The 24,575-nt window shown below is 37.8% G+C and overlaps 2 protein-coding genes across 3 annotated transcripts; one reads left to right on the top strand and one right to left on the bottom strand.

Moving 5' to 3' along the window:
- Positions 1-246: 246 nt before the first annotated feature.
- Positions 247-12,416, bottom strand: qrfprb (pyroglutamylated RFamide peptide receptor b). The gene is made up of 6 exons (XM_079334228.1): positions 11,940-12,416; positions 9,120-9,278; positions 5,800-5,861; positions 5,147-5,382; positions 1,435-1,532; positions 247-811 (listed from the first exon to the last, which is right to left on the bottom strand). The coding sequence occupies exons 1-6, from the start codon at positions 12,310-12,312 to the stop codon at positions 414-416; spliced, it is 1,326 nt and encodes a 441-aa protein (XP_079190354.1). The 5' UTR covers positions 12,313-12,416; the 3' UTR covers positions 247-413.
- A 1,581-nt stretch (positions 12,417-13,997) lies between these two features.
- tbata (thymus, brain and testes associated) lies at positions 13,998-23,044 on the top strand. 2 transcript variants are annotated; one of them, XM_079334164.1, is made up of 11 exons: positions 13,998-14,076; positions 14,340-14,391; positions 16,031-16,091; positions 16,365-16,585; positions 18,568-18,738; positions 18,855-18,943; positions 20,318-20,467; positions 20,682-20,763; positions 21,782-21,938; positions 22,030-22,070; positions 22,473-23,044. In XM_079334164.1, the coding sequence occupies exons 3-11, from the start codon at positions 16,036-16,038 to the stop codon at positions 22,562-22,564; spliced, it is 1,059 nt and encodes a 352-aa protein (XP_079190290.1). In that variant the 5' UTR covers positions 13,998-14,076; positions 14,340-14,391; positions 16,031-16,035; the 3' UTR covers positions 22,565-23,044. The 2 variants fall into 2 exon arrangements, with proteins under 2 accessions (XP_079190290.1, XP_079190289.1); XM_079334163.1 differs by lacking the exons at positions 13,998-14,076; positions 14,340-14,391 and having other exon boundaries at positions 15,758-16,091.
- Positions 23,045-24,575: the final 1,531 nt, after the last annotated feature.

Genomic DNA, 24,575 nt, shown 5'->3' with positions numbered 1-24,575 from the left:
ACCTGAATGTTGCTGAGGTTCTTTGTTGAGTAGCTCACTTAGCTAATCCATAGTAAGCAGTGTAGTAAAAGCAGATCTGCCAACCTTTTCTATTAAATGTTGACTTGTCCGTGGGCTTTTTTTTTTTTTTAAATAAATGCTTCAGTTCTGAAACATTACTGAGGGTTTTTGTACATCTGGGATGATGTTAAAACACTTTTTTTTGATGCATTACTAAACATACTCGCTGTAGGAGTTAAAAATTCTGCCGCTTCTCTGACCAGAATGGGAAAAACACTAACAACTGGCACTGTAGATGTGCAATTATTTGTATTTTTCAGTCTTAAAGCCCATCTGTTAGACTTGATTTTGCATCTGATACATATGCAGGTGGTGGATTCAGTTCAACACTGGAACTCATAGTCTGTGTTTGCTCATTTCACTTGAGAAGAGCAGTTTGCGGGCAGCTCTGTCTGGATGGTGGAGGTTTTCTCTCCTATTAATTCAAGAGTGCTCTCTCTTTGCGCGGAACTCGAATGGCCTTTATCTGCCGAGTTCTGCTTCGAGCTGTTGCCTTCGTCTGATTCGAGGAAGGCTTCTCTGCCTTGGGGTTTAATGAACTGCACGCTTAATTTGGGCCCAACCGCAGGATGGCCTAGATGGTTGGGTTTCCTGATGCAGTGTGAGAGGGAGGAGACGCAGCTCTTCTTAAAGTTCTCGTTCATGAAGACGTACACGATGGGGTTGTTGAAGCTGTTGGAGAAGCCGATGGCCTGAAAGATGGCGACGATCATGTTGAGCGTCACCCCGTCGTATTTGTTCTCCAGGTCGTCTGGACAGGGAAACACAAAGATGAAAACTTAAGCTTTAAGAATACACAAAGACACAAATGAAAGTCTCATCTGAGGCTGTGAAAAAACGATTCCTAACAATGTCACGGATATTCACTTCAGAAATGCCCTTTTTCAATGTTGATTGATACCAAAAACATCAATTAGATTATGATTGCCCAAATATAAAATATAGAACAAACAGCCATAACATGACCTCTGACAGGTGAAATGTATAACATTGATTATATCATTACATTGAGTGCTGTAAGTGACTGACGCCACACAGAAAAATATGTTGATTTATTAGATACAAAAGGCTTCAAATGGTCAGTCAGTAAAGCACATGTACTTGACTAAGTCTGTATAGTCCTCGTCTCATCGGCCTCAGGTTTCCACCTACTGCTCTTTGGTGCATCTCTACCTCACTCTCACCTCCTAATATCCTCTTTATAGATAAATACAAGTTTCTGAAATCTCCTGTATTAATATGTTGTCGAAAATGTCAACGAATTAAACTGCATCAAAATGTTATATCACGAAATATTCTGCCAATGAAAAGACTGAACATGTCACTGTATCATAATAAATCTTATTGACTCTTTTAGGCTCCAGTGATACTCACAGTACTCAAACAACATGTGGACTGTGTGGAAAGGAGCCCAGCAAATAGTGAACAGCAGGACGATGGTGACCATCATTTTCACAGCTCTTTTCTTTTTCCTGTTGATGGTGAAGAAGGTTAAGAAGGTTACAATGTTAATAATGGAACTCTTTCAACTGTGTGCGAGCTCCAGCAGTGAGTCCATTTGAAAAATGTCAGAACCCTGGGAATCACGCACTTAATTGGACAGCATCAATAGAACTCTGTGCTTATTATAAAAATGTTAATGTCAGAGAACTGTGATCTCAGTTATAATTTCAGTAATTTCACAGCACATCATCACCACTCGTTCCCTGGCCATTAAACCCATTAAATGCCAAAAACTTTAATCTTTTAATTAAGGATTTGGGAGTCCACTTTTTTCTATTCATGATAAGAAAATCCAGCATTTAAAAACATTTAAAAACGACCAAATCTGGAACTTGGGCCAAAATGAACACATTGCAATATATCCTGACAGTTGTTTTGTAACATCTATTTTATTAACAGCAGTTTAATTGGAATCATTTATGAGTTCAAAGTCCTATTTTACCCCCCCCACCCCCCGCCAAACTAATTTCTTTCTTTTTTTTGTATACATTCAATCACAAAATACCCTAAATTGTATAAAATGTTTCAACATCTTGTAACAATTATTATTTTTTTGCCTACTTAAAAGTTTTATTACAGTTTACATCTGAATCAGAATAATCTCAATCATCCCGACCCTCCTCAAAGAAGTAAACAAGCAAGGTTTGAAACAGATAAGAATACAGATAAGGACACAGATTGGATTGTCTGCTTTACTTTGTTTTAATGATTTTTAAATAACTTGACCCTAAATTCTTGGCTATTCGTTACAAAAACAGGTAATGGTCAACAAACTTGCTTGTGTCGCACTTTTCTAGTCTTGTGACTGCTTTAAGCGATTGAACCCCCAACCTCCCAGTTGAGAGATTAATTATCCTGCATGTTCCTTTTTTAATAGGTGTTTAACATTACAGGTGTAGAAAAACGATTCATGGTGTAGATAAAATAAATCTTACGGGGTTTTTTTGCGTCATACCTGACTGAAAGCTCAAGCGACCTCCTGTTAACACCCTTCTAACTTTCACCTATCCATCACCTCTGAGAACCACCTATATAGAGACTTTGACGATCTCCGTTCTCTTGGGTTGAGTTTATGATTGTCCAGATAGGCTTACAGGGGAGTTAGCTTAAAGCCCTCGCTGCTTATATAGACTTGTGTCTTGTGTGTCTATAATAAAAGATGCTAACGGGAAAGAGAGTAAACCTTAGCACCAGGCGAGGATATTTTAAAAGGCTATTCTCACTGGAATAAGAAAGGGCACTTTGTGTTTGCCCTTTAGTTACAGACAGCAACATGTCAATACTTGACATATCCTTTCCAGAATTATTATTATTTTTCTAACTAAAGACATTCAACATTCTGTTGTGAAGTTGGGTGAAGTTAGTTTTTTCCTATCTAGAAACACACATTATTTGGCATCTTAAAGAACTTTCACTTCTTTAACATGTACAGGAAGACACAGCCTTGTATTTTTTTACATCTCCTCCTTGACTCTCCTAACAATACGTCTTATCCCTTCAATACCACATTAACATGGTAGATGGGTCCCATTTACTGTTCTCACAGTGTTTACAGACAGTATATTATTTCTCAGCAAATCTTTAATGTTATATTTTGTTGTGATGTCAGATTGTTCATTTTTATTTTCTCAGATGTTGTCCTTGTGTTTGTTGTTTTCTGTTTGCTCCTGCTACAAAACAAATTTTCCCTCATTGGACAATGAAGAATAGACATCTCTCATCCTGTAAGCTCATCTCAAGTTATGATAGACTGGATTTGAAAATTGAATAGAGTAACAAAACTATCTCAGAAAATTGATATATTTTTTTTAATTCAATAATTTCAATGGATAGAAAATGTAATATTTATTTAAAAAAATATCAAATCAAAAGAGCTTGTTTGATTATTTGTCTTTGTTACAGCACGGCCTTTACTGATAGAAATAAAAAAAGAATTGGCAGCATTGTACGTAACATCAAGTTAAGATCCAATACTGAAATTAAGCTACCGTAAATTCCGTACTATTGAGCGCACCTGGATATAAGCCGCACCGGCTAAAAATAAGTAAATAAATGTATTTGTATATATATAAGCCGCACTTGATTATAAACCGCAGGTGTCCACGCTATAACAAGAGCTATTTACACGGACGTAGGCTACCGGTAACATCCGCAAATACTGTAGCGTCCGTACTGACGTTAAAGGACGACGAGAGCGTTCAAATAATAACTTTTAATAACCCGATCACTGTCGGCCGTGACCACGCCGTTTACAGCAGAGAGCAAAACCATAACTTGCCGTAACAATCCAACTCTCTCCCCCAGCGTTCTCTCATACAGCCACTCAACACGTTCTCGCTGGTGCATTCACTGACTCTCCACATAATCGGAATTATGAACACATTATCAACTACTGACTTTACAACATGAACCGTTACAATACGAAGCCTAGCCGACGGTGTCTGTAACACGGCTGATGAAAAAGATGACCGTAATATATTTCACAAGAAAAAGTCCATCCATTCACTGCCTCAGAATGACTTCATTACTCACTTCCTCAGTCTCTGTTGTCGCTGTCAGTGTCATCTTAACGTGCAGCAGCTCTGTTAGCTTCTTTGACAGCCAGGTCGATCGCCTTTAACTTGAAAGCTACATCATATGTATTTCTCCGTGTGTTTTCCATGATGAGGGTGCGAGCATGAAGCGCAAAATGACTGATATTAAGATCCGACGTGACGAAGTCAAATGTTTTTGCGGCAGAAGCTCATTGTCCCCCATAAAAAATCCATAAATAAGCCGCACCGGAGTAGAAGCCGCAGTGCTCGAAGTGTGAGAAAAAAGTAGCGGCTTATAGTCCGGAATTTACGGTAAATCAACGGCATGTATGGTTCTCCCTTTAAATAAGTTGCAGTTAGACTTAATTTGATCATCAGTTTCTCGTTGCAAAATTTAAAGGTGTTTATATTCTTGTTCGGAGTTCAGATGTGAGGACACTGAACACTCATTTAGCAATGAGATGGTGTAATGTCCTGGGATTTTTGTTTCCTTTTTCTGGCTGCAGTTTTCTATATTCCTATCTTAGGACATTGTTATTCTAATCAGGGATCCTGAAATGCTGGAGGGTCCCCTAACATGGAGGAAAGGCAGGGAAAATGGATAAAGAAGTAAAAATGAACTGGGGCACTTGTGCACGTGTCCCATGTATGGAGGCTTTAATCCGCACGTCAATCCTCCCCCCCCTCTCTCTCTCTCTCTCTCTCTCTCTCTCTCTCTCTCTCTCTCTCTCTCTCTCTCTCTCTCTCTCTCTCTCTCTCCCTGATTTTCATCTCTATCCAATGTCCTTTCTCTCCAATACCGGCACAAAAGCCCAAAACTGAAAATTATACGCAATCACCATTGGCTAAAGGATTGCATTATGGCCTGCCAGTCAGCCGCTTTTAAATCCACAAAACCTCTAGTTTTGAAAAATGCTATTAGCAAATACTACCAGGACTAAAAAGGGCACCAGAACACTTCTGCCCGCAAATGTCTTACCTCTTGCTTCAAGATTCTGTTTCAATAATTCATGTTTTGACATCATTTTGACACGTTTTTAATAATGTACCTTGAGATCTTTCTGATCTCCCTGTGGTTCATTGTGTCCAGGACTGATGAGTCGCCCACCCTTTTGCGGATCCATAACTCTATGCCGATGCGTGTGTAGAGGAACAGCATGGCGGCCAAAGGGAGAAGGAACAGAGCCACCATGATGAAGGTAGTGTACACCTGCCTGTGAGTCACAGAGCTCCAACTCTCCTGACAGCAAACATGGTAGTGATCGTACAAGAAGTCGTACTTCACCTTTAAGAGAGGAGGGAGAGAGGCTCTAAATGCTTTAATGCCAATGAAGACAGAGAAAGGAGCTCTTGCATTTACTACAGCATATACTGTAACAGCAGTGTATTGTTAGTGTGCGCCTCAAAACAAGGTTATGTATAACTAGAAAGAAAATTACAATTTGCAATTACATTACATATCTCTTATTCCCTGATTAGCTTTTCAATTCTCTGCCAAAAAGAAACATACTTCAATATTTCTATTTTGGAAACCTGGCTCTCTGTTTCACAAAAATCAAAACATTCACTCAAGGAAATTAATTCTGTCCATGTTTAATATGTTCTGGAAGCTTCTGTGACGGGTACGTAGTTTTTCATTCAGAGCCGAAGGATGCTCTTGAAAGTCTTTTGTTCTGAATAGTTTTTCACCTCCACCACTTACCTGGAGCTGTTGTACAAAGAGCATGGGTGAGCCCACCACCACTGAGGCGATCCACACCAGCCCTGCATGACACACATAAAAACATATACCCACTCATCAGATAAAAGCTGTATGATAAAACATAAAGAAAAGAAACAAGATACGCGTTGCAGAGGAAATGAAAAAGGGCAAAATAAGAGTGCTACTCATATAGAAGATGCTTTCCCCAGCTCTCCAACTATCTCCCTCTTCACTTAATTACAAGATGAATGTCCAATTGAATACACCAGGATAGAAGTCAGGCTGCTTCCATTTACAGCCATCAAAGCCTTTCCAAGCCCTTTTCCATCTCATTGTGCACAATTCAGTAACATTCTGTCTCAGTATTAAAAAGACATTTGGTCTTCAACCAAAATGACAAATGGGTTACAAAACGTCATTGATGATTTGAAATAAATGAATAAATTAAATAATTAATTTTTTTTAAGTAACAAATCTAGAATAATGAATTACTGTAGTCATTTTATAGTCTCATATACAGCAACATTTTCAATACTTGCTTGATCAATAATCCAACATTTATTCACTTTTTATCAGATTTTAATATCACTTGATTTTGATTGATTATTATTCACCCCTAAAGCATGCACGTCAATTTAGGTGAAAATCGAACAACTTAACTTTTATGTACTCATTATCAGTATTTTTGGTTCCCCCTGGTGGGTCAGGATCAACCTGAACATCTGTACTAAGATGTATAATGATTGGATAACAGATCGGTTATTAGCTGTTTCTCTGATAAGCTCTGCCCCCCATCAGACTATATCGGTCAATATCTTGGAAACACAAAAAGATATCAACAACCTTTATAAAATATTGAAGAAGCTTTAAGAAACTTTGTCGTCTTGCTGGAGGGGAGGGTCTCAAAGATGATGTGTCCAGGCCAGCATGAGAGGGGTCTGTACTTTGGGGATTAAATAAATTATAGATTGATGATTGCATCGTATCATGCTATCATCCCTTGTTACAAAAAGGACAATCATCACTCTGTCATTTACCACACAGAAAAGTGTGCATTTGCTTTCAAACTCTGCTGCTGAACAACACTGTTCAAAGAATTTACGCTGGAATCTATCTCCCCCCCAAAAGGGCTACTTGAATTGGTTTATTTCATTGAGTGTAGTCAAAGAAACTTCTAAAGCAAACCTGCATGGCTTTCAAACAAAAATGATTGAGTACCTCTGTTTGCTCATATGTAAGCATTTATCATTTTATTTAACCTTTAATTAACCAGGAAGGGAAACTCATGGAGATTAAAAATCTCTTTTTTAAGAGTGTCCTGGACAAAACGAGCAGCCAAACATAGAAATACAAAAAATACAAAAAATACATCACAAATAAATCCTTAAAAAAAGCATAATTGTATATTGTATAAACAGTATACAGGAAACCCAATCATGCAATTGAACTATCTCAAAGTTATTATAGCAGAGGTTTAATACAATGCTGATTTTCTTTATTATCAAATTATTTTATATATATATATATATATATATATATATATATATATATATATATATATATATATATATATATATATATATATATATATATGACATGATGTATATAACGCTTAAATTAATCAAAGACTACACACCCCAAAACACATCCTTACCTAAAAGGTTAGGAAGCTGCTCTTATTAAATTAATTTTAAATGTGCCCTCCTTGATCACTGTCGGTCATTTGAGTTTTTTCTTCTGCATTCATCTTGACTGTGATAACTAGATTCTTAATAATTTATAATTTCAAATCGTCTACACTTTGATTTGAAAACCAGTTGCCTCGTCCCTGACTAAATTTGGCCAATTGATTTCCATTGAAGGCCTCTTTCTTTTTTTTAAATCTCCCCTGAAATGAAGGGTGAAGGTGATTCTCAGTTCTATTTCATGTCGTTTGAGTGGTTCATGCTCAGGTGTTTGTGCGCAAGCATGCATGCACAGGCCAGGGACTCAAGGAGAACTATTCCAAAGGCATATTTTCATTGCTGTGATTGAGCAACAGCAGCTCAGTCTGTAGGGACTTGGGATAGGATCCTGAGGGTTTTTTTCCTGGCTCGTCCACACTGGGGGAATCAGGGAGCTTGTGATTCCCAAGGCATTTTTTTATTTTCTCTGATTGATTGGCAGCTCAGTGTCCATGGACATGGGTTGGGAATCAGATCATCTAATACTGAAATCCAAGTATAGATCGAAGAATAAAAAATGGTCTAGGTACTGGGCTTGACAATGCTCGAGAGTTGCCAGGTTACTTCCCAAATACTGCCAAGATGCCCTTGAGCAAAGCACTGAACCACCCAACAACTCAGAAGTGCCCCCTCACACTGACATCCTTCCACTGATACATTCCACATTGCATCAATGTGATGCAATAACTATTGATGCTTTTGCGTAGCTTGTGTGTGTGGGTAGCATGTCTCTCAATAACACAGAGTGCTCTTTATAAATGAAGTATATGTTTAAAAATGTTTTTATAAAAAGTTCATGTGACTTTTAATTGAGTGGATCAGGGAGAAGTTTAACCGCCTCCATATAAATTTAAACGCCAACATGAACTCATGCCCCCTCGCACAACATCTGCATAATTAGTGTTCCCATGACAATTTTCAGCGCAGCAAATTGCAAATCACAAAAATCTAAATAGCATTGCCTAGAGCAGGAGTTTGTGTATGCAGGTGCAGTGTATTCCAGGGGGAGTAAAACAACTTTACCAGGGGGAAGGTGGCTTGATACTTAAGCCATAGGAGAGAATTAAGGACCTTTTTTCATTTTTGATGGTAGTGCACAAAAAAACCCCCCCATAATCCATCAGCATCAGTGTTGTGTGCTATGATTGGCCCATGTCAGACTTGGTTAATAATCGTAGAATAATCATATTGCCTTATGTGAACCATATTTGTTTGTTTTTTACAAATGCAGTTAAGTGGTATATAATTCAGATTAAATGTTATGGGTTCATATCTGATTGATTGACGATTTAAAGTATCGATATCTAACATTGCACCAAAAATACCCATAATGCATCGAAGTCATTATTGTCCCAGGTCAAACTACAATGATAGAAGTTGAATGTTCTAATTAACTGTTAGTATGAAAAATAATTTTAAAAAATGTATCACTAAAACAAATTAGTGGCATAGAAGAGAAACTGGCATGAAAAGGGTTAATTCTTTATTTAATGAGAACTAAAATCAACAAAATAAACATTTTGATAAAAACAAAAAAAGTGAAAAAATAACCTGGAGGCATGGATAAAAAAAAACAAGAGACACATTTAGTCCTACCTAGTGTCTTGTACGCTCTTTTTGATGAATACTGCCTTCTCATTTTCAGTGGGAACACAATGCCTTGGTATCTTTCAATGGCGATGCATGTCATGGTGAGGATGCCCGTCACTATGGCTGTGGTCTGCACAAAGGGAACTGTCTTGCAAACAAGGACTCCTGCAGGAAACACAAAGGGAAAACAAACAAATAAGGTACAGGGGGGAGGCAGAGCAATACACATTACTGCTCAAGTCTGCACCTCTTTACTGAAGTTTCATTAGAGACAACCATTTGTGTTTGCACATGAATATAGTGGTCAATGATTCACAGTTCATGAAGCTTGGAGAACTAGGTCAGACATACACAAAGAGCTTCACCCTGCTAATTATGAGCCTAATTCAATAGAAGCGCATGTTTCAAGCTAGCCTATTATTGCCATGATACTCGTAATAGTCAGCTGTTTAGTAATTAAATCTCACTGAAGGGTCCTTCTTGGTTTCAGCTGTTATGTCATGTAAATATAATGAAATCCATGAAGGAGCTCAAGCAATTACTTTTTCTGTGTCTCCACACCTTGAGGAAAGACCTCAATGTTATGTATTAGGAATGAGCTGACACATCTGGCCAGGTATGTGTACCTGAATGTTGTAAGGTTTGCCTTAACACCTACGCGTTGTCTTTACAAAATGTGACTAAGGCTTCCATGACGAGATTCAAGGCTGATCTGATTATATACACATAATGATGCATTTACACCTTTCATGCACACCTTTTTCCTTTAGAAGACATCATGCTGAGCTCCAGATCTCACTTTAAAAGAAGCTGTAAATTGGACATTTGTTCTTTTGTATTTTAAATTACCCATTGAGCACTATTATAATATTGAAATGTGACTGACAACAGGTTGTCTGAACATCTAAAACCACATCTAAAGCCATTTTCAAATTTCCAAAGCCTAAAATAGGCTCAAAATCACTATTTCAGAAACACATTTTTTTTTTCATAACAATTTTTCATTTAATATTGAAAGGATGCTGGAGAGGATGATTGCAGCAGCAAATTTGTCCAAAACAATTTTCCCTTGGTTTTTTTCTTTTTTTGGAGTAGAAACATAAATTCAACTCTCATATGATGCACTAATTAACATTCTGCAAATACATGAAGAGTGCTCATGGGCAGGTGTTTCAAAGGCTGTGCAGCTCTGATATAAACAGATTGACCCATAGGTGCAGACTCAGTTACTCCTGTGTTTCCTTTTCTTTTTCTATTGGTGATGTTGATGCACTGAATGATCACTCATTTGAAATCTGAGATGCATTTTGAAAATCGCTATACATAATACATATGTGACCACATTTTTTAGTCAACATCATCAAAAAGTCAGTGAAAAACATAAGCTATTTGACCAGTTTTGACACATCTTTTCAGCGGTGTGCATTGAAGTCTTTTTTTTTTTCAACTGTGAAATGCTCCCTGGAAAGTATAAAGCAACTTTTTGCTACCATTGCACTCGTGTTCATTCAGATTTCACCCAAACTTCCGCAAAGTTTGACATGATGAAACAAACTCAGTGATGTCCTCTCAAACTTTGGTTTATAGAAGGCATGGAAGGTCAGCACAATCAGCTGGCTGAGGGTTGCTCATTATTTCTGAAATATCTGTGATTCAGGGCTTGTTTCATCATTTTTGATCAAAATAATGCACTTACAAAAGTAATGTTGTGTATGGGAGAATAAAACGGTAAGCTTTTCAACCACGGTGAACAATGAAAGAGAGACAGATTTTAACAGTCATATTTCTAGTGGTATAGTATCAATGCCCCTTTTCAGTATCAAGAACATACTGTCCATACCCTCTGTCTCATTTCAAGAAACCTAACAAATACATTTTGCTTGCTGCATTGGCAGATATGTTTTACTTAAGGGAATTTTGGGCCTTATTTTGTGCTTCTAATATCTTGCACTAAAGCCTTTTTAATGAGATATGGAATAAAAAAAGAAATTACTTTACTGGCTAAGATTTGAGAAAAACAAAACTGAATGAAAAAAGTGTAGTAAACTTGCCTGTAAAATCTAAGACAAAAAGAAGCCTTCTTTTTTTAGATCACCTTTCTTGTCACTCTAAGCCTTTTACTCTACGTGCCACATTAGCCTTTCACACACCAGTCATTCACAGATGGGCTGCAGTGCGAGGTGCTAACCTGCCCATCTAATCGCTCATGGTCACACAGATGGCTCTGTCGTCCTGAGCCATTTCAAGTTCAATTTCTTGAAAAAAGACACGTTTACCTGCAGGAGTCAGATATCGACCTGCGCTCATCCAATCACTGCATTCTGCTCTACAGTCGGCCTTTCTCTCTGAGCCATATTTGACATGTCATTCAAAATGTTTATGGTCATCAAATAAAATGAAGCTTCATTTATTTATGATTATAAATTAAAAGTCATACTTCGTGTTGCTCCTGAATAAAACGTTTACTTACTACTTTCGATTATTTAAGAATTAAGGACAGCATAGGTACATTTTGCTGGTCATACCAAACTTTTACACGTTGCTTTTTTTTTTTTTTTTAATAAATCATAAATTATTTATACATTTTAGCATTCCGTTGCATGCAAGCAACAATTTGCACCCATAATAAAATGTTCATGTCAATGAAATGCTTCACATAGGATTCCACAGATCATTTAAAGTCAGATTTATAAGTGCACATATCACTATTACGTAGTCTCTGGCCAACTCCACGTAACATCTTTACTTTCACATAATACATTTAGTAATTCTACTTTTTGCATTATCATCTGTAAGACTGTATACGTGTTGAGGCTTCACACTTACCCCCGAACCATTGGGACGAGATGTTCTGCAGCAGAGTGAAAGGAATGCAGAAGAAAGTGATGAGCAAGTCGCTGACAGCCAGAGAGCAGATGAAAATATCAGTCGCCGTCTGCGTCGCGCGCTTCTTCAGAACTATATAGATGACCAAACTATTCCCAGCCAGAGCCAGGACGAAGATCACCATGTACATGATCACAAAGGTGGTCTTGGCGCTGTACGGTAACTCGGGGATGTACACGAGCGGCTTGATTTTGTAGGTGTTGATGAACTCCTGGCGGCTCAGGTTGTAGTACTGGAGCATCTCCTGCAGCGCTTCAGGGGTGATCTTTGTGGACCCCTGCTCTGCGTCGGTGGAAGCTGCTGCCATCTTCATGTACGAGTCTCCAAAATTGAAAACCGACTTGCACAAGAAGAAAAAGAGAAGTGAAAGATAAGAGCTGAAACCTTTTCTTAAACCCAACAAGAGCGTCTGTATGTTCCTCCTTCACCCAGAAGAACATGCTGCCGTGTCTGCTGCTGCAGGTGTTTATCAGGGTCCATGTATCTCTCTCTCTCTCTCTCTCTCTCTCTCTCTCTCTCTCTCTCCCTCCCTCCCCCCCTCTCTCTCTCTCTCTCAATTCAATTCAATTGAGTTCAATTAAGGGGGCTTTATTGACATGAAGTAACTGTTACAATGTTGCCAAAGCAGAAATATTCATTATATATCCTAAATATGAGATTACAATTGATTACTTAGTGTACTCTATACAGACCAGGATGACAGACTAATGCTAGCTCTGCTGAAGAAGTTGAAGGATGTATAGCCTGATGTCGCAAATTGTTGATCAAATGTGCACAATAATCAAACTTTGCACAAAAAGTAAGGAATTTTTGAATGGTAGATTATTTCTTTGCTGTAACAATGCTTCTCGGCAATACATCTTGTAAGCCTGTTTATCATTCTCCACCTTTTAATGGTGTCACATTTTGAGCAGCAGAGCTGAGTAAGGTTGCGAGCATGAACAACTTGTCAAATCTTCTCTGCCAATGCCAAACAGCTCATTCTGCTGTTGACTCTTGTTTGGTGTCATTTAGTGGACTGGATGATTGAGGTCTGAAGTAACAAGAGATAATGGCAATTCATGAATTGTTGCAGAATCTCATCTCAATATCTTTCTGCATTGAGATGTTGTTTTTCCAGTGAAGGAGATGCTGCTCAACACCATTAAACTGCCTCCAGCAAAAGCTCTTACTCTATCGGTGCAGCAATCACAATTGTGTCCTCTCCACACTTTGACCTCGATCCAACTGCCTGTTGCCGACACCATGCAGTGAAAACGGGCCTGACGGTGAAGGGCAGATAGCAAAGGCGTCCTGAGAGCCCTATGAGACCGGAGATCGACTGCATGCAGAAAAGATTTGGCAAGTTTTTTTTTATGGGCGCAACACAGACTCAGCTCTGCTGCTATTCCCACATTTGTAAAGCACAATGCATCTTCCTTACACATGTGGCACCTTTTAAAAGCGGAATTTCTAGGCTTTTCAATGGTATACGTTTTATTGCCAAGAAGCATTGTTACAAGAAAGAAATAATCTGCCAAACACAAATTTCCTTACTTTTTTTTCTCATATAACTTTTTTTTAAAATTTGTAAAAAAAAAGAGTCACATAAGATAAAAGGCCTGTAAAGGAGCATTAATTAGTGTGCTGCAAAAAGGTTGAACTGATGAAATGGCTTTGAAGCTGTTAAGAGGGTGCTATATCTATGTGATTTCAAAGGATCATATGACCTTTTATACAATCTACTCAAAGTTCATGCGGAAGTTGTGCATATAGGCTTTTATGCAACTGCAATTAAAGAACACAATGTGCAATTAAGGCTTTCACCATAAAATCTACTTGAAAACCTGAACTTTCATGCTCTTGCCTTTAATGTTCTGATTGCACTGAAGTGGTGGAAATCTTGATAAGTAACAACATGTCCCGATAAACGTTTATGCAATACTGACGTCATTGACATATCGTATTCAAAAAGAAGACTCAACGCTGCCTTCTCACAGACAAAGGGATGTCGAGCTGTTATAAGACATCTATATATCGTGTGGTGTGACACGATGACAGAGGAAATGGATTGCACTCAACTCTGAGAAATATTTGTGTTAGTGTGACATGCTGGATATCTTTTAAAGTATTGTTACTTTCAGTTGTACACTATGCCTCTAATTGGCTGGTTTATGAGCTCCCCTTAGTCTGAGAGCCGCAGTGCATTTAAGGGCAGTTTAGTATGACCAGTGTGCTTCTGTTTCAATACTGACATTTGTTTTGTAATCTTGTACACATTCCGGCTTTTCTAGCATAAACAAAATTGAATACTATGATTTTAGGACATAATATGACCAGTTCATTTTCACAACTTTGCAGGCTCTCAAATCAACCATTGGAAGTTAGAATGAGCATCAGCTTTATTGGCCAGGTATGTTTAACACACAGTGATCCAAGCTGAGAGTTAAGTTCAGTTATTTTTCAGAGTTTTCTAATTAAAAAAAGAGTATACCAGTAGTTTTGAAATGTTTTAATTAATTCTCAAGTGGATTGTTTTAATTATTGCTTTATGAAGAAAATGGTATTCTGCTGAATGTTTAAAAGCTAAGGTTGACCCTTATGCCAGAAATAATTTAGAGTTAAATGAGTGTGTTTGTGTGTCATGAGTACTTTTCATAATGTTTGAGCTGCTGATTAAATGCCTAATGATCTCCTGATGTTTTTTTCAAGTTGATGGGAGTTTATATAAATTCTGTTTTTATTGTTGGATAAAGTTATTGATGTTGTCTTATCTTATTTATCGTAAAGCTTATCAGAGAATGGATCTGCATTCCAGACACATTATCAATGTATCATTCCCAAGAGCATCATTTCCACCAGCAATTTGAGTATGTCTGGCTTTTTTTCTCCACTTGAATCTTGTATAAGATTGAACCATTCTTACTTAACCAGCCACTGCTACATCGATAAGAAAAAATATATATTACTGTTCATAAGAAATTACATAAAGAAGCAGTGAGGAATTTCTAACAGAGGTTTTGGCTCTAAGACTTATCTTTCCTAATTTCCCAAAACCAGCAAGCTGCCACAGTGTCTCAGTCTTCTATTTTTCATTTTTAGTTATACTTGACCATACTTCAAGTGGGATGATATGTACTGTTGAAGCTCTATCCTGGTTGATGGGTCATTGAAGTCGTGACTTGTCAATCACAACCTAAAAGCAAACTGTATTTTTCATTTTAGTCATTTCTAAATGAAGATGGACAAGTTAGGCGGTATTTATAGAGAAAATACAGCAACGGAGAAGTAGGCTAATTTCCTCATCCATTTTCATAAAATATCACTTTTTTGTCTTCTATAAGGCATGTCTCCCACTTCTGGCCATAAGGAATACCTCAGGTCTTACACACTTCCACAATTGGTGTCACTTTTAAAGCCGAGAAGCTACGTCCTAGAATTATTTAGACAGAGCGTAGCTGGGAGTTATACAAGTTCATCTTTACATAAGAAAATCAATAAGTGTTAACAAGACTTTGAAGCACCTTATAGTGCATAAGTTTGAATTTTTCCACAACAACCTTATTTAAATTTGAAAAATGTAGTATTAGATAATAATATCCTAACTGTGAATTTTTTTTATTTCTTGACATAAATCACGTGTTAACATTTCAAATGAAGTTTTACTCTAAACTGAAATGTATCTGGCAAATAAGATTGCTTCTATATGCTTGACAGCAGGAACCTCTGAGAAGTAATCAGAGCTCATTTACATGAACATCTGCACCCTTATGTAACAGTGTCACATGCTGCAGCAAACTAGTAAAATAACACATACAGTGTTTGGCTGGGTGTAATGTGGCTCACAAGTTAATGTTGATTGTCTTCCTGTTTTGTTTTTTTAATCATTACCATGTAGAACCTTTAATAAGACTGATCTCTTTAATGTAACACGTCAAAAAGACAAAACCTTATTACCGCTGTCATTATAAGAATCAGGTGTGAATGAGCCGTGTGCATGACAATCACTGTGCACAGATGCTATTCTTTCATGTTTACTTCATGTTTCTTAGCAACAATGAGCAACACAGGGCACAATAACACAGAGGCTGAGGGCTGGAGATTGTTTCTAAGGTAAGGGAGTTTATTTTTGTCCTAATCTCAAGATTTCTTCTTTGCAAAACACAAAACTTACAATTCTTTGTTGAATTTAAAATGAAAACTTCTTTATTGGAAGCAAATGAAGTTCTCTAGGTCCTTTTTTAGCTTTTTGACTTCTTCAAGAATGTTCCACCACAACTTTGCAATGACATTAGCCTGTAGAATCAAAGTTTCTGAAGTTTCCTTCACATGTCCTCATAAAGAGACTTTTATGTAAGAGGTCTGCCTTTATTCCTTCAAATGTAGAGACGGCACTCAGCTGGGATTAGACGACATGTCTGCAACACCGAGCCTAGACTCCCAGGGCTCAGCAGGAGAGAGGAACCATGGTCAAACTAATCAGGTCCCATTCCAAGCTGAGTTTACCAAGAGACTGACAACAAGCAGTCCACGCTTTGGGGCCTTGAGTCATCACTCCTTCTTCTCCCGACACAACCCTCATCCAAACAGGGTGAGACATCTTCAAGGTGAGCAGCAGCCAACTGAGTGACACATCATTTTCTATCCTTTATGAAATTGAATTTCCTTTTTTCTTTCTTTCTTTTTTTTATTCACAGCAAGATGTTTTGACACAATCAGAAGTTGTTGTTTTTTGTGATCAATTGTTTATTTTTTACCTTACAAAAGTTGTTTTTTTTTGTCAATTACATAAACTGTGAATGTGTTTATGCATTCAGACATCAGTAGGTTTTTTCAGCCTTCAATGCTTTTGTCCCTGAGGAAATAAAGTCAGCATTTCATTTAAGTTCTAATCTAGGTCCAATTTCAAACACTTACGTTTTGCAATGTTTTTTATTTGACTTGTTTTCAACTTTAATCACTTAAAGACAGAGATTTCCTCCGAGAACAGTTTGTGTGTAGCGTTATGAACATGTACCAAAGAGACTGTATTTCTCCAACAGTCTCTATAGAATCGACCACTGATTCAAGGACTGTAAATACACAAGGGGTTTTTTTAATTTATTTTAGGTGGCAAATAAACAACTTCCTACTTCTTTGTATATGAGTTGCAAATACTTGTGAGCACATGTTGGAATAATATATAAAATAATAGATGAAAAGTGAGGTACTACTTTATTTCTACCTTCTCCTTTTTGGAAACATTTTATTTTATTATTATTATTTTATTTTTTACATTTTTGGTCCAAAATAATGGCTTCCATTCTTTTTGCATTCCATGAATGTCACAGAGGGTTATCCAGCATTTTAAAGATAATTTTACTAATACACGCTCCTTTTTTAAAGGTAATTGTAACTCAGAGGCGGTCTTAAACATCTGTTCTCAGATGTAAATCTTGCCTTGGGAGTTGCATACAAATGATACGTTTTGTAATCTGCACTGCACTTATAACACAATGTTTTATATTCCACTATTTATGATAAGCTGAAAGGTGTGAGACTTGCTCATCCAAAGAAGATTAAAGCTCATCAGCTGAAGGATTTTAAACTTTTCACTGCTAATGGGAATCGATCGATGGGTCAACCTTGGTAATTCAATATCCGTATCTTGAATTCATGTTTGTGTATGAGTCACATGTAGTAGAGGTGAAGCTCTCATTCTCTCTCTAGCCAGCAGAATTTTATACATTTTTTAGCCTGTTCTCTTACTTCATGTTTTTGTCGTCTTTCTTACATCAATTTTAAAACTCGAACATCCTTTTTTATTTCAATGTTAACATGTTTTTTTTTTTAAGTATAAAAATTCAATCTCAGAAACAGGGACGGCATTTTTATTTACCATCTCAGAAACAGAAACATTGAGAGAAAATAATATGATCACAAACACAAGAGATTTCCAGATATGTGTTCAACGGGAGGAGGCTGAGGCATGTTGTACTTTTGAAAATTCTGTGAAAATTTAAGGAACGCATGTGTAGAAAAGGCTTCATGATTTGTTTTAACTGACCGTTGCCAATTTCTAATCTTAGTTTGCTCTGTTGTTTCTCCTGTGAAGCACTTTTGTCTGCTAAGAGACTATGTTCTAACAGCTGAAGTTATTTCTGAAGGATGTTAAAAGTCAGCTTCCCGAGGCAACACTCAGTAACACTATGGCCTGTTCAAACACCCACCTAATTTGACTGGTGTACTTTATCCGGAGGATAGGTTCATTTAAAGTGCTACTTTGCTTGATAAGAAAGTCCTTGATAAGATCCTTAGCTGAAGAGGCAACCCTCTCTGAGTTGATTCTGAGAGGTTAAACAGCATATTTCTGAAGCTGGGGTACCTGGAACAACACTGGAGTTAATAAAAGAGATGTCTATATATTTGAAGAGTAGGTTTCTTTCAGTTTTATTTTGAGTTTCAGCAGGACTTTTTCTTTGTTTCCCGAGGACATTTTCTTTTATTGCCACACACTTCTAAAGTCACCCAGGCCGACCTTGTATGTGTGTGTCTGTGCGGGTGCTGAATTGCTCATATAAGGTCTTTTCTTTCCTTCTTTCTTCTCCAGGACTCAATGGTCGGCCCGTTTGCATGGTGCGAGATGATTGGTACGTCACCTCATCACTATTTCCCCATCCACTTCTCAAGAGTCACATCCTCAGGAAAACAACCGATCCATCTGTTGCTCTCCCGCTCACGAAGGGCCTGCACGGAGTCAGAGTTAACAAAGACAAATCAGGCATGTTAATACCTGCAGCCAAACTCTTTCCTTAATCTCTTCTCTGAAGCTCCGCCTTTAGAGAACTCGTTTTTGTCTTCAGAATAATTGGAAACCTTTTCTTTTGTTTTTCACAGCGCTGTTTTCAGAAGCCTGGAGAGATGAACTTAAAGAACTCGCCACAAAAGTCACTTTGTCCTCTCAAGCACCGAAGGACAAAAAAGAGGTAAATGTATTCCAGTGAAAGCGTCAATCCAAAATGGTTCTTTAATGGTACTGACTTCACCCTTATCACAAACGTTATTGCAATATCACACAATTTCCATCTTTTTGAACGATGAACACCTTGTAATATGAGCTTGGTTGGTTAAATCAATGAAAGCCCTGACAGTGACTGAGGGGATATTGTTAGACATGGTGTGTAGACTATACTAAACATGGCCGAAACAAGAATACACAATAGCATTTGAGATATGCACTTGCATGCAGGCAAATGACGAGTAATTTGCAGATCAAGACGAAAACAGTTGAGTCCCAGAGGTACATATTCATAGCAACCAAGGTTGAAAGGACATTGTCAGGGCCATGGTCAATGTGCCTGCAGGGAAAAACCCTGGAAAAAACAGATCCCTGAAGTATTTTAGCTGATGCATAGAATCCCACTATTTAACCTACCCACTTTCACCCTGAGGCAGAGTTTACATGCAGTAGCACATATACTTAAAAATAGACAACAGTTTAGACATATGTGTGATATAAACAGTTACGTAAAGCTTGTCACATGGTTTATTTTTTCATCCATCTCAGCATTAGCTTTTGCACCTATCCCAATGGACATCCGATGAGAGGCAGCCTAACACCTGAACGACACACCTGTCAGTCACAGACCTGACACATTGAGATAACTTTGATCTAAAGAGCATTATTATTCTCATATATACAGCCTAGCTAGCATCTCTTTGGCCTGTGGGAGGAAGAGAAAAAGCCATAAAGGGGAGAAGAAGAAAAGCACAAACAGATTGGTGATAGTCCAGCCTGCCACGATAGTCCAACCTTCTCACACTGAAGCAGTTTTGCTGCGAAAAATAAAACTCGTATCATAATAGTGATCAATGAAGACAAACACAATCACGTATATTTTTGCTTGGGCATATCAGCATTGAATTGTGTTTAAGAGTTCTCACGATTGTTCTTCCTTGATTTTGTTCGTCGCTAAGAACGCAACCCCGATGAGAAAGATTTGTTGAATATCAGCGTCAATTTAAAAAACTGTGTGAGGGGGTTTTAAGAACAAATTTCCTTCAAAGAGAAGTTGACAAAAAAAAGAACCAAAGAGGCTTTCCTTTTGAAATCCATTATTTATTGGCCTTTGGACAGCTTAAGAGAGCTATGAAATGTGGGAGATGACATGCATAAAATAGCTTCAGGACCAGGGGTTAATCCTCCAAGTGTGACGAGGACTGTATCCTCTCTACAAGGGATGCCTGCTTTATGTGCCATCTGAGCTTAACCCCCCACTTCTCAAGTTCCTTACTTAATAACTAAATGAAAAATAAGGTTTACTTTTGCAAAGTACATAGAATTTGTCAATGTTTTTCAGGGCCAACCGGAAGAAGAATTGGTCCGCCGAAAGACCCAATATTCAGCTGAAACTGGGAGAATCATCCCACCATCCTCCAAGTCTTACCAACGCAGATCTTGTTTCCAGCGCCCTTTTAATCCTCAGCCCCTGCACGACCAAGAGCTCATGGTGAAACACCCCTTCCCTTTTTCTCTACCTCCACTAGAGTTGAATCATTGTGGTGGAAACTTCGGGGAATCTTTCTATTCCAGAGGAGAGAGTGGAGCTGTCCATTTGAAGTGAACAAGATTACACAGCTGTTGTCAAAGATTACACAGCAGTTGTTGCCTGTGTCTCGGTTTTGCGAGCTCAGAGTGTGATAGCCTTTCTGCTGTCTTGCCAGGTGTTGGAGCTGCTTTGTCAGATCCTGCAGACGGATTCTCTGTCCACAGTCCAGCGTTGGCTTCTGCTCGCAGGCCAAAGAGGTAAAAGGGTTTGGGTTTACAATGACTTAATGAAGTGATGTCTTGAAGGTTTTTCGTAAAACCTTAAAGATGAGTTAAAGAGGTTTTTTCTACAACTAAAAAAACAGCAACAGACCATGATGAGCCTTTCTTAAAAAAAGGGCCTTTTTCTCTGTGATCGTTTGTAATGTCAGTGACAGCTTGTTGCTTTCCAATTACAATGAAACAGTTTTCAGCAAACAACAAAAGAGCTTGGTGTACAGCACGTTCTCGTCTGAAAGCTTCACTGGGAGTTTCAACAGTTGGATGAAGAAGAAGGAGACATGTTTTTGTGCTAATGGAAGAGTATAAATAGCAGCAGCTGACCAAACGATGTACAATGCACTATTTTTTTTTCTTTCACAAAGGTTATGCTCCACTTCTTTGAAAAAAATAACCCTGTTCCATAACACAAAGAAAACTATCAACACTTCCCTCAACCGAAATCATTTATTTATTTGTTTAAACATTAATGAATGATTTTTATTTCTAATTAGACGTTTTTGCTCTTTACCCTCCTTCCCTTGCACATGTATGCACAATGTTTTATCTTTAACCCATGCAGACCTGTATGGCATCATTGTACATTGTCTGTCATGTCTTCCTCTCACTGTCTTTTTGTCCCTTTTCTCTCGTCATGCAGAGACAGATTACTTCACAAGGTCATACAGAAAAGGAACAGCGAAGAGATCAATTGCTTTGTCCACAGATAATGGTCTGATCGATCATGTACTTAAGAGTAGGCCTACATCTGTGCACATTTAATAGAATAGAAATTGCTTTTTCATTGCATCACTCAGCCCTCCTAATTGCTTTGGTCAGCTTGATCTAATTAAAGGGTTCATTGAGTTTTGTCCTGCTCCCAATTCAGTAAGAGGTTTGAATCTGTAATTGAATGCAAACACTGGGAGAGTGCGACCTGCTCTGGTGGCATTCTGACAAGAAAAAAAGGAAATGCTAAAAACTTCTCTACCTGGTGTGTGATGTGGTTTATCCTCAGAAAAAGACCTGGTGATGGGAATGATCAAACAGGCTCTGGATGGGGTGGAACTCTCAGGCCAGCAGCAGCAGCAGCAGCAGGAATTTCCTTACTGTGAATCTCTGCTGGCATACGAGCCATCAATCAAGCAGTCGTGGAGAAAACCAGAGAGAAAAAGGTCATGATGGTTGCTTTAATCTTAATATTGTTGCTCTTTCTAAAACATTTGCATGTTGAGTTTTAAAACCTTTTTTTATCTTCCTCTATAGCTCATACAAAGTAAACCCACCTTTCAGCAAAGACAAACCAGGTAACTCAACTGTGTCCTTCTCTTCTTTGTAATTCTTCCTACCTGCCCTCTCTTTTTTAATGTAACTTTTTCAAGAGTGCTTTAGTTTTTTGTTGTTGTTGTTTTTTTGTTAGTTTTTTGTGTGTGCTTCAAGGTTGAAAACCCCAAAATAACCAGAATGCACTTCTCTAACTTTCTGCCGAGGCCTCTCCATGTTTGCTTCTTTTAGACTGTTGCATTTTTTTTTCTCTTGAGCTCACTGGCCATTTATATAATGACTTAAGAAGAGAACATATGCAATTAGATTTTTTTTACACAATGCACATGTTTCTCTTTCTATTGTCTTCTTTTTATAAACTAATGGACCTGTAATGTTAAGTATCACCTGTTAATATGGTGCATATTTCTTGTGCTCTCTTGCAGAGAGGATTGGGGATGCAGAGGTCCTTGAAGTCCACGCTGAAACTCACAATCACCCTCAAGATGAGCCTCATGAGCACACGGAGAGTGCGTAGAGTGAATTTCATCATGGAGATGTTCCTGCTGGCTCCTATTTTTATCCTCTCTAGGACATAAGATACCTAAGGGTTTATTTTTTTTGTATTCCACAATGTAGATGTTTATTAGGAACCTGCAGGCCACAGGGGCACTTCAGTAATACAATATACAAGAGGTCTGCTAGTGTTACAAAAACCAAGAGTGTAACCTGTTGTTTGCAACTTCATGCCAATGAAAAAGAAAAATGTAACTCGATCCATCCGTAATGTCCGCAAAACATAGTTTAGGTTTTCAAGTTCTCTAATTATGTATTAATTCAATTTGTAATCATGCTAAATGCTGTGAGCACGCCACAGCTCTTAAGTAGTCGATGCCCGACATTTTGCTCCGCCCTCTAATATTTATAGGAACATTCATGGTTGCCAGATGATAATGGGGATTTTTGATAAGCACTACCACAAGTTTAACATTGGTGGGTTTAACTCCTATGTTGTGAATTATTTAAAAAAATTTTTTTTGCCTTCTCCTGTTCAGTGGTTTATGTCCAATTACATGAAAAACACATGGCAACCATGGGGTTAGGGTTATACTGAACATATACACATTTAAAAGTACATATTATTATTAAAAAAAAAATAGTAGCTGATTTTGAATTTTATCTCTTTTTGGAAATGTTGTCATAATGAAATGCTTACATGGTGATGACTTGCTGAAAATCAGTGTGCTAGCATGGTCATGTTAGCAATACACAGTGTTGGTAGGTTTTTGGATTTCTTTTAGTAAGAGCATGCTCTTACCAGTCAGTGAAAATAAAACAATTTAATCAGAAAAATCAAGAGAATTTTTTCTACCCATAAAAAGACACACAGTCCTTAAGTTTAACTTAAACCTGTATTACTGAAATAAAGCTCAAGTTCTTCTGTATTTGTTAACCAATGTACATCCAGCAGTCTTGTTTTGACTGGTATTGTGGCCTCAGTGATATATTCTTACAATGGTTGTCATCTATTTCTGAGAGAAGACAAGCAAGGCTTGAGATGACTTTTCACTGTATGGCATCTTTGTTACTCTGATTGTTTGTACATTTATATATTGTCTGTCATGGCTTCCTCTCACTTTCTGTTTGTTTTCTATTGTCATGCTAATTTCCTCAAGAAAAGACATTTTTCTAAAGAGTGAAAGAACAGTGAAACAAAAAGCAATATTTTTCATGATCATCCGGAACCTGATCAGCTTCTCCTGTTAAAACAAACAACAACCTGAGGATGCTACTTATTCCCAAGAAGCTTTCCCCTTTATCCCCCCTTAGAGGCGGCCTTTTTCCCAACTAACAAGTTGCAAAATGGCTCACCCCATCTATGTGAGCCTGAGAAAATGGATTTCCTTATGATGTACAATTTTCTGCAATAACAACATCATTATATCATTGATCAAAGGGTAAACATGTCTAGTATATGCCTGGTAGATGACACAAAAACACCTTTAAAATTGTCTGTTTAATGAAGGTTTCAAGCCATCATTGGGAAGCTTCCCAGTAGGTCACAGAAATATTTATGCTTATTGGATTTTGTGAAACAGCAGAACATTTGTCACCAACAAATCATCTGCTGTAAATTAGCATTCTTGCATTTGACCTTTAATGTAATTCCATTAGCTTTTGATCAGAACATACCTTTAGAAGATGCCAACTGTAACGAGCAACCATTAAAAACACACACCCCAGCAGAAGGCATCATCTTAAACAAGGCATAATGGGCCATTTCTTTAATATGCTACGGTTAGCACTTTTTCTTTGATAATAAACCACATCCACATTCACACACATTTGTAATGACAATCCAATTAAATATTATAAGTAACTCCAACATTAAAGTTAAACCTTGTGTGGCACGAATAGACTCGTGGTTATGTCACACCCCGACCCCATGTGCGGAGGCTATAATAGTTCTCATCTCAGCAGCTGTGGGTTTGAACCCTTCGCTGTCTAACCCTGTCTCGTTTCAGCATCAAAAGTAATGAGCTTGATGC

This window comes from Symphodus melops (assembly GCF_947650265.1).
Source record: "Symphodus melops genome assembly, chromosome: 21".
Taxonomy (NCBI): domain Eukaryota; kingdom Metazoa; phylum Chordata; class Actinopteri; order Labriformes; family Labridae; genus Symphodus; species Symphodus melops.
The sequence above is the reverse complement of the archived record's forward strand: the minus strand, read 5'-3'. Positions and strand labels throughout refer to the sequence as shown.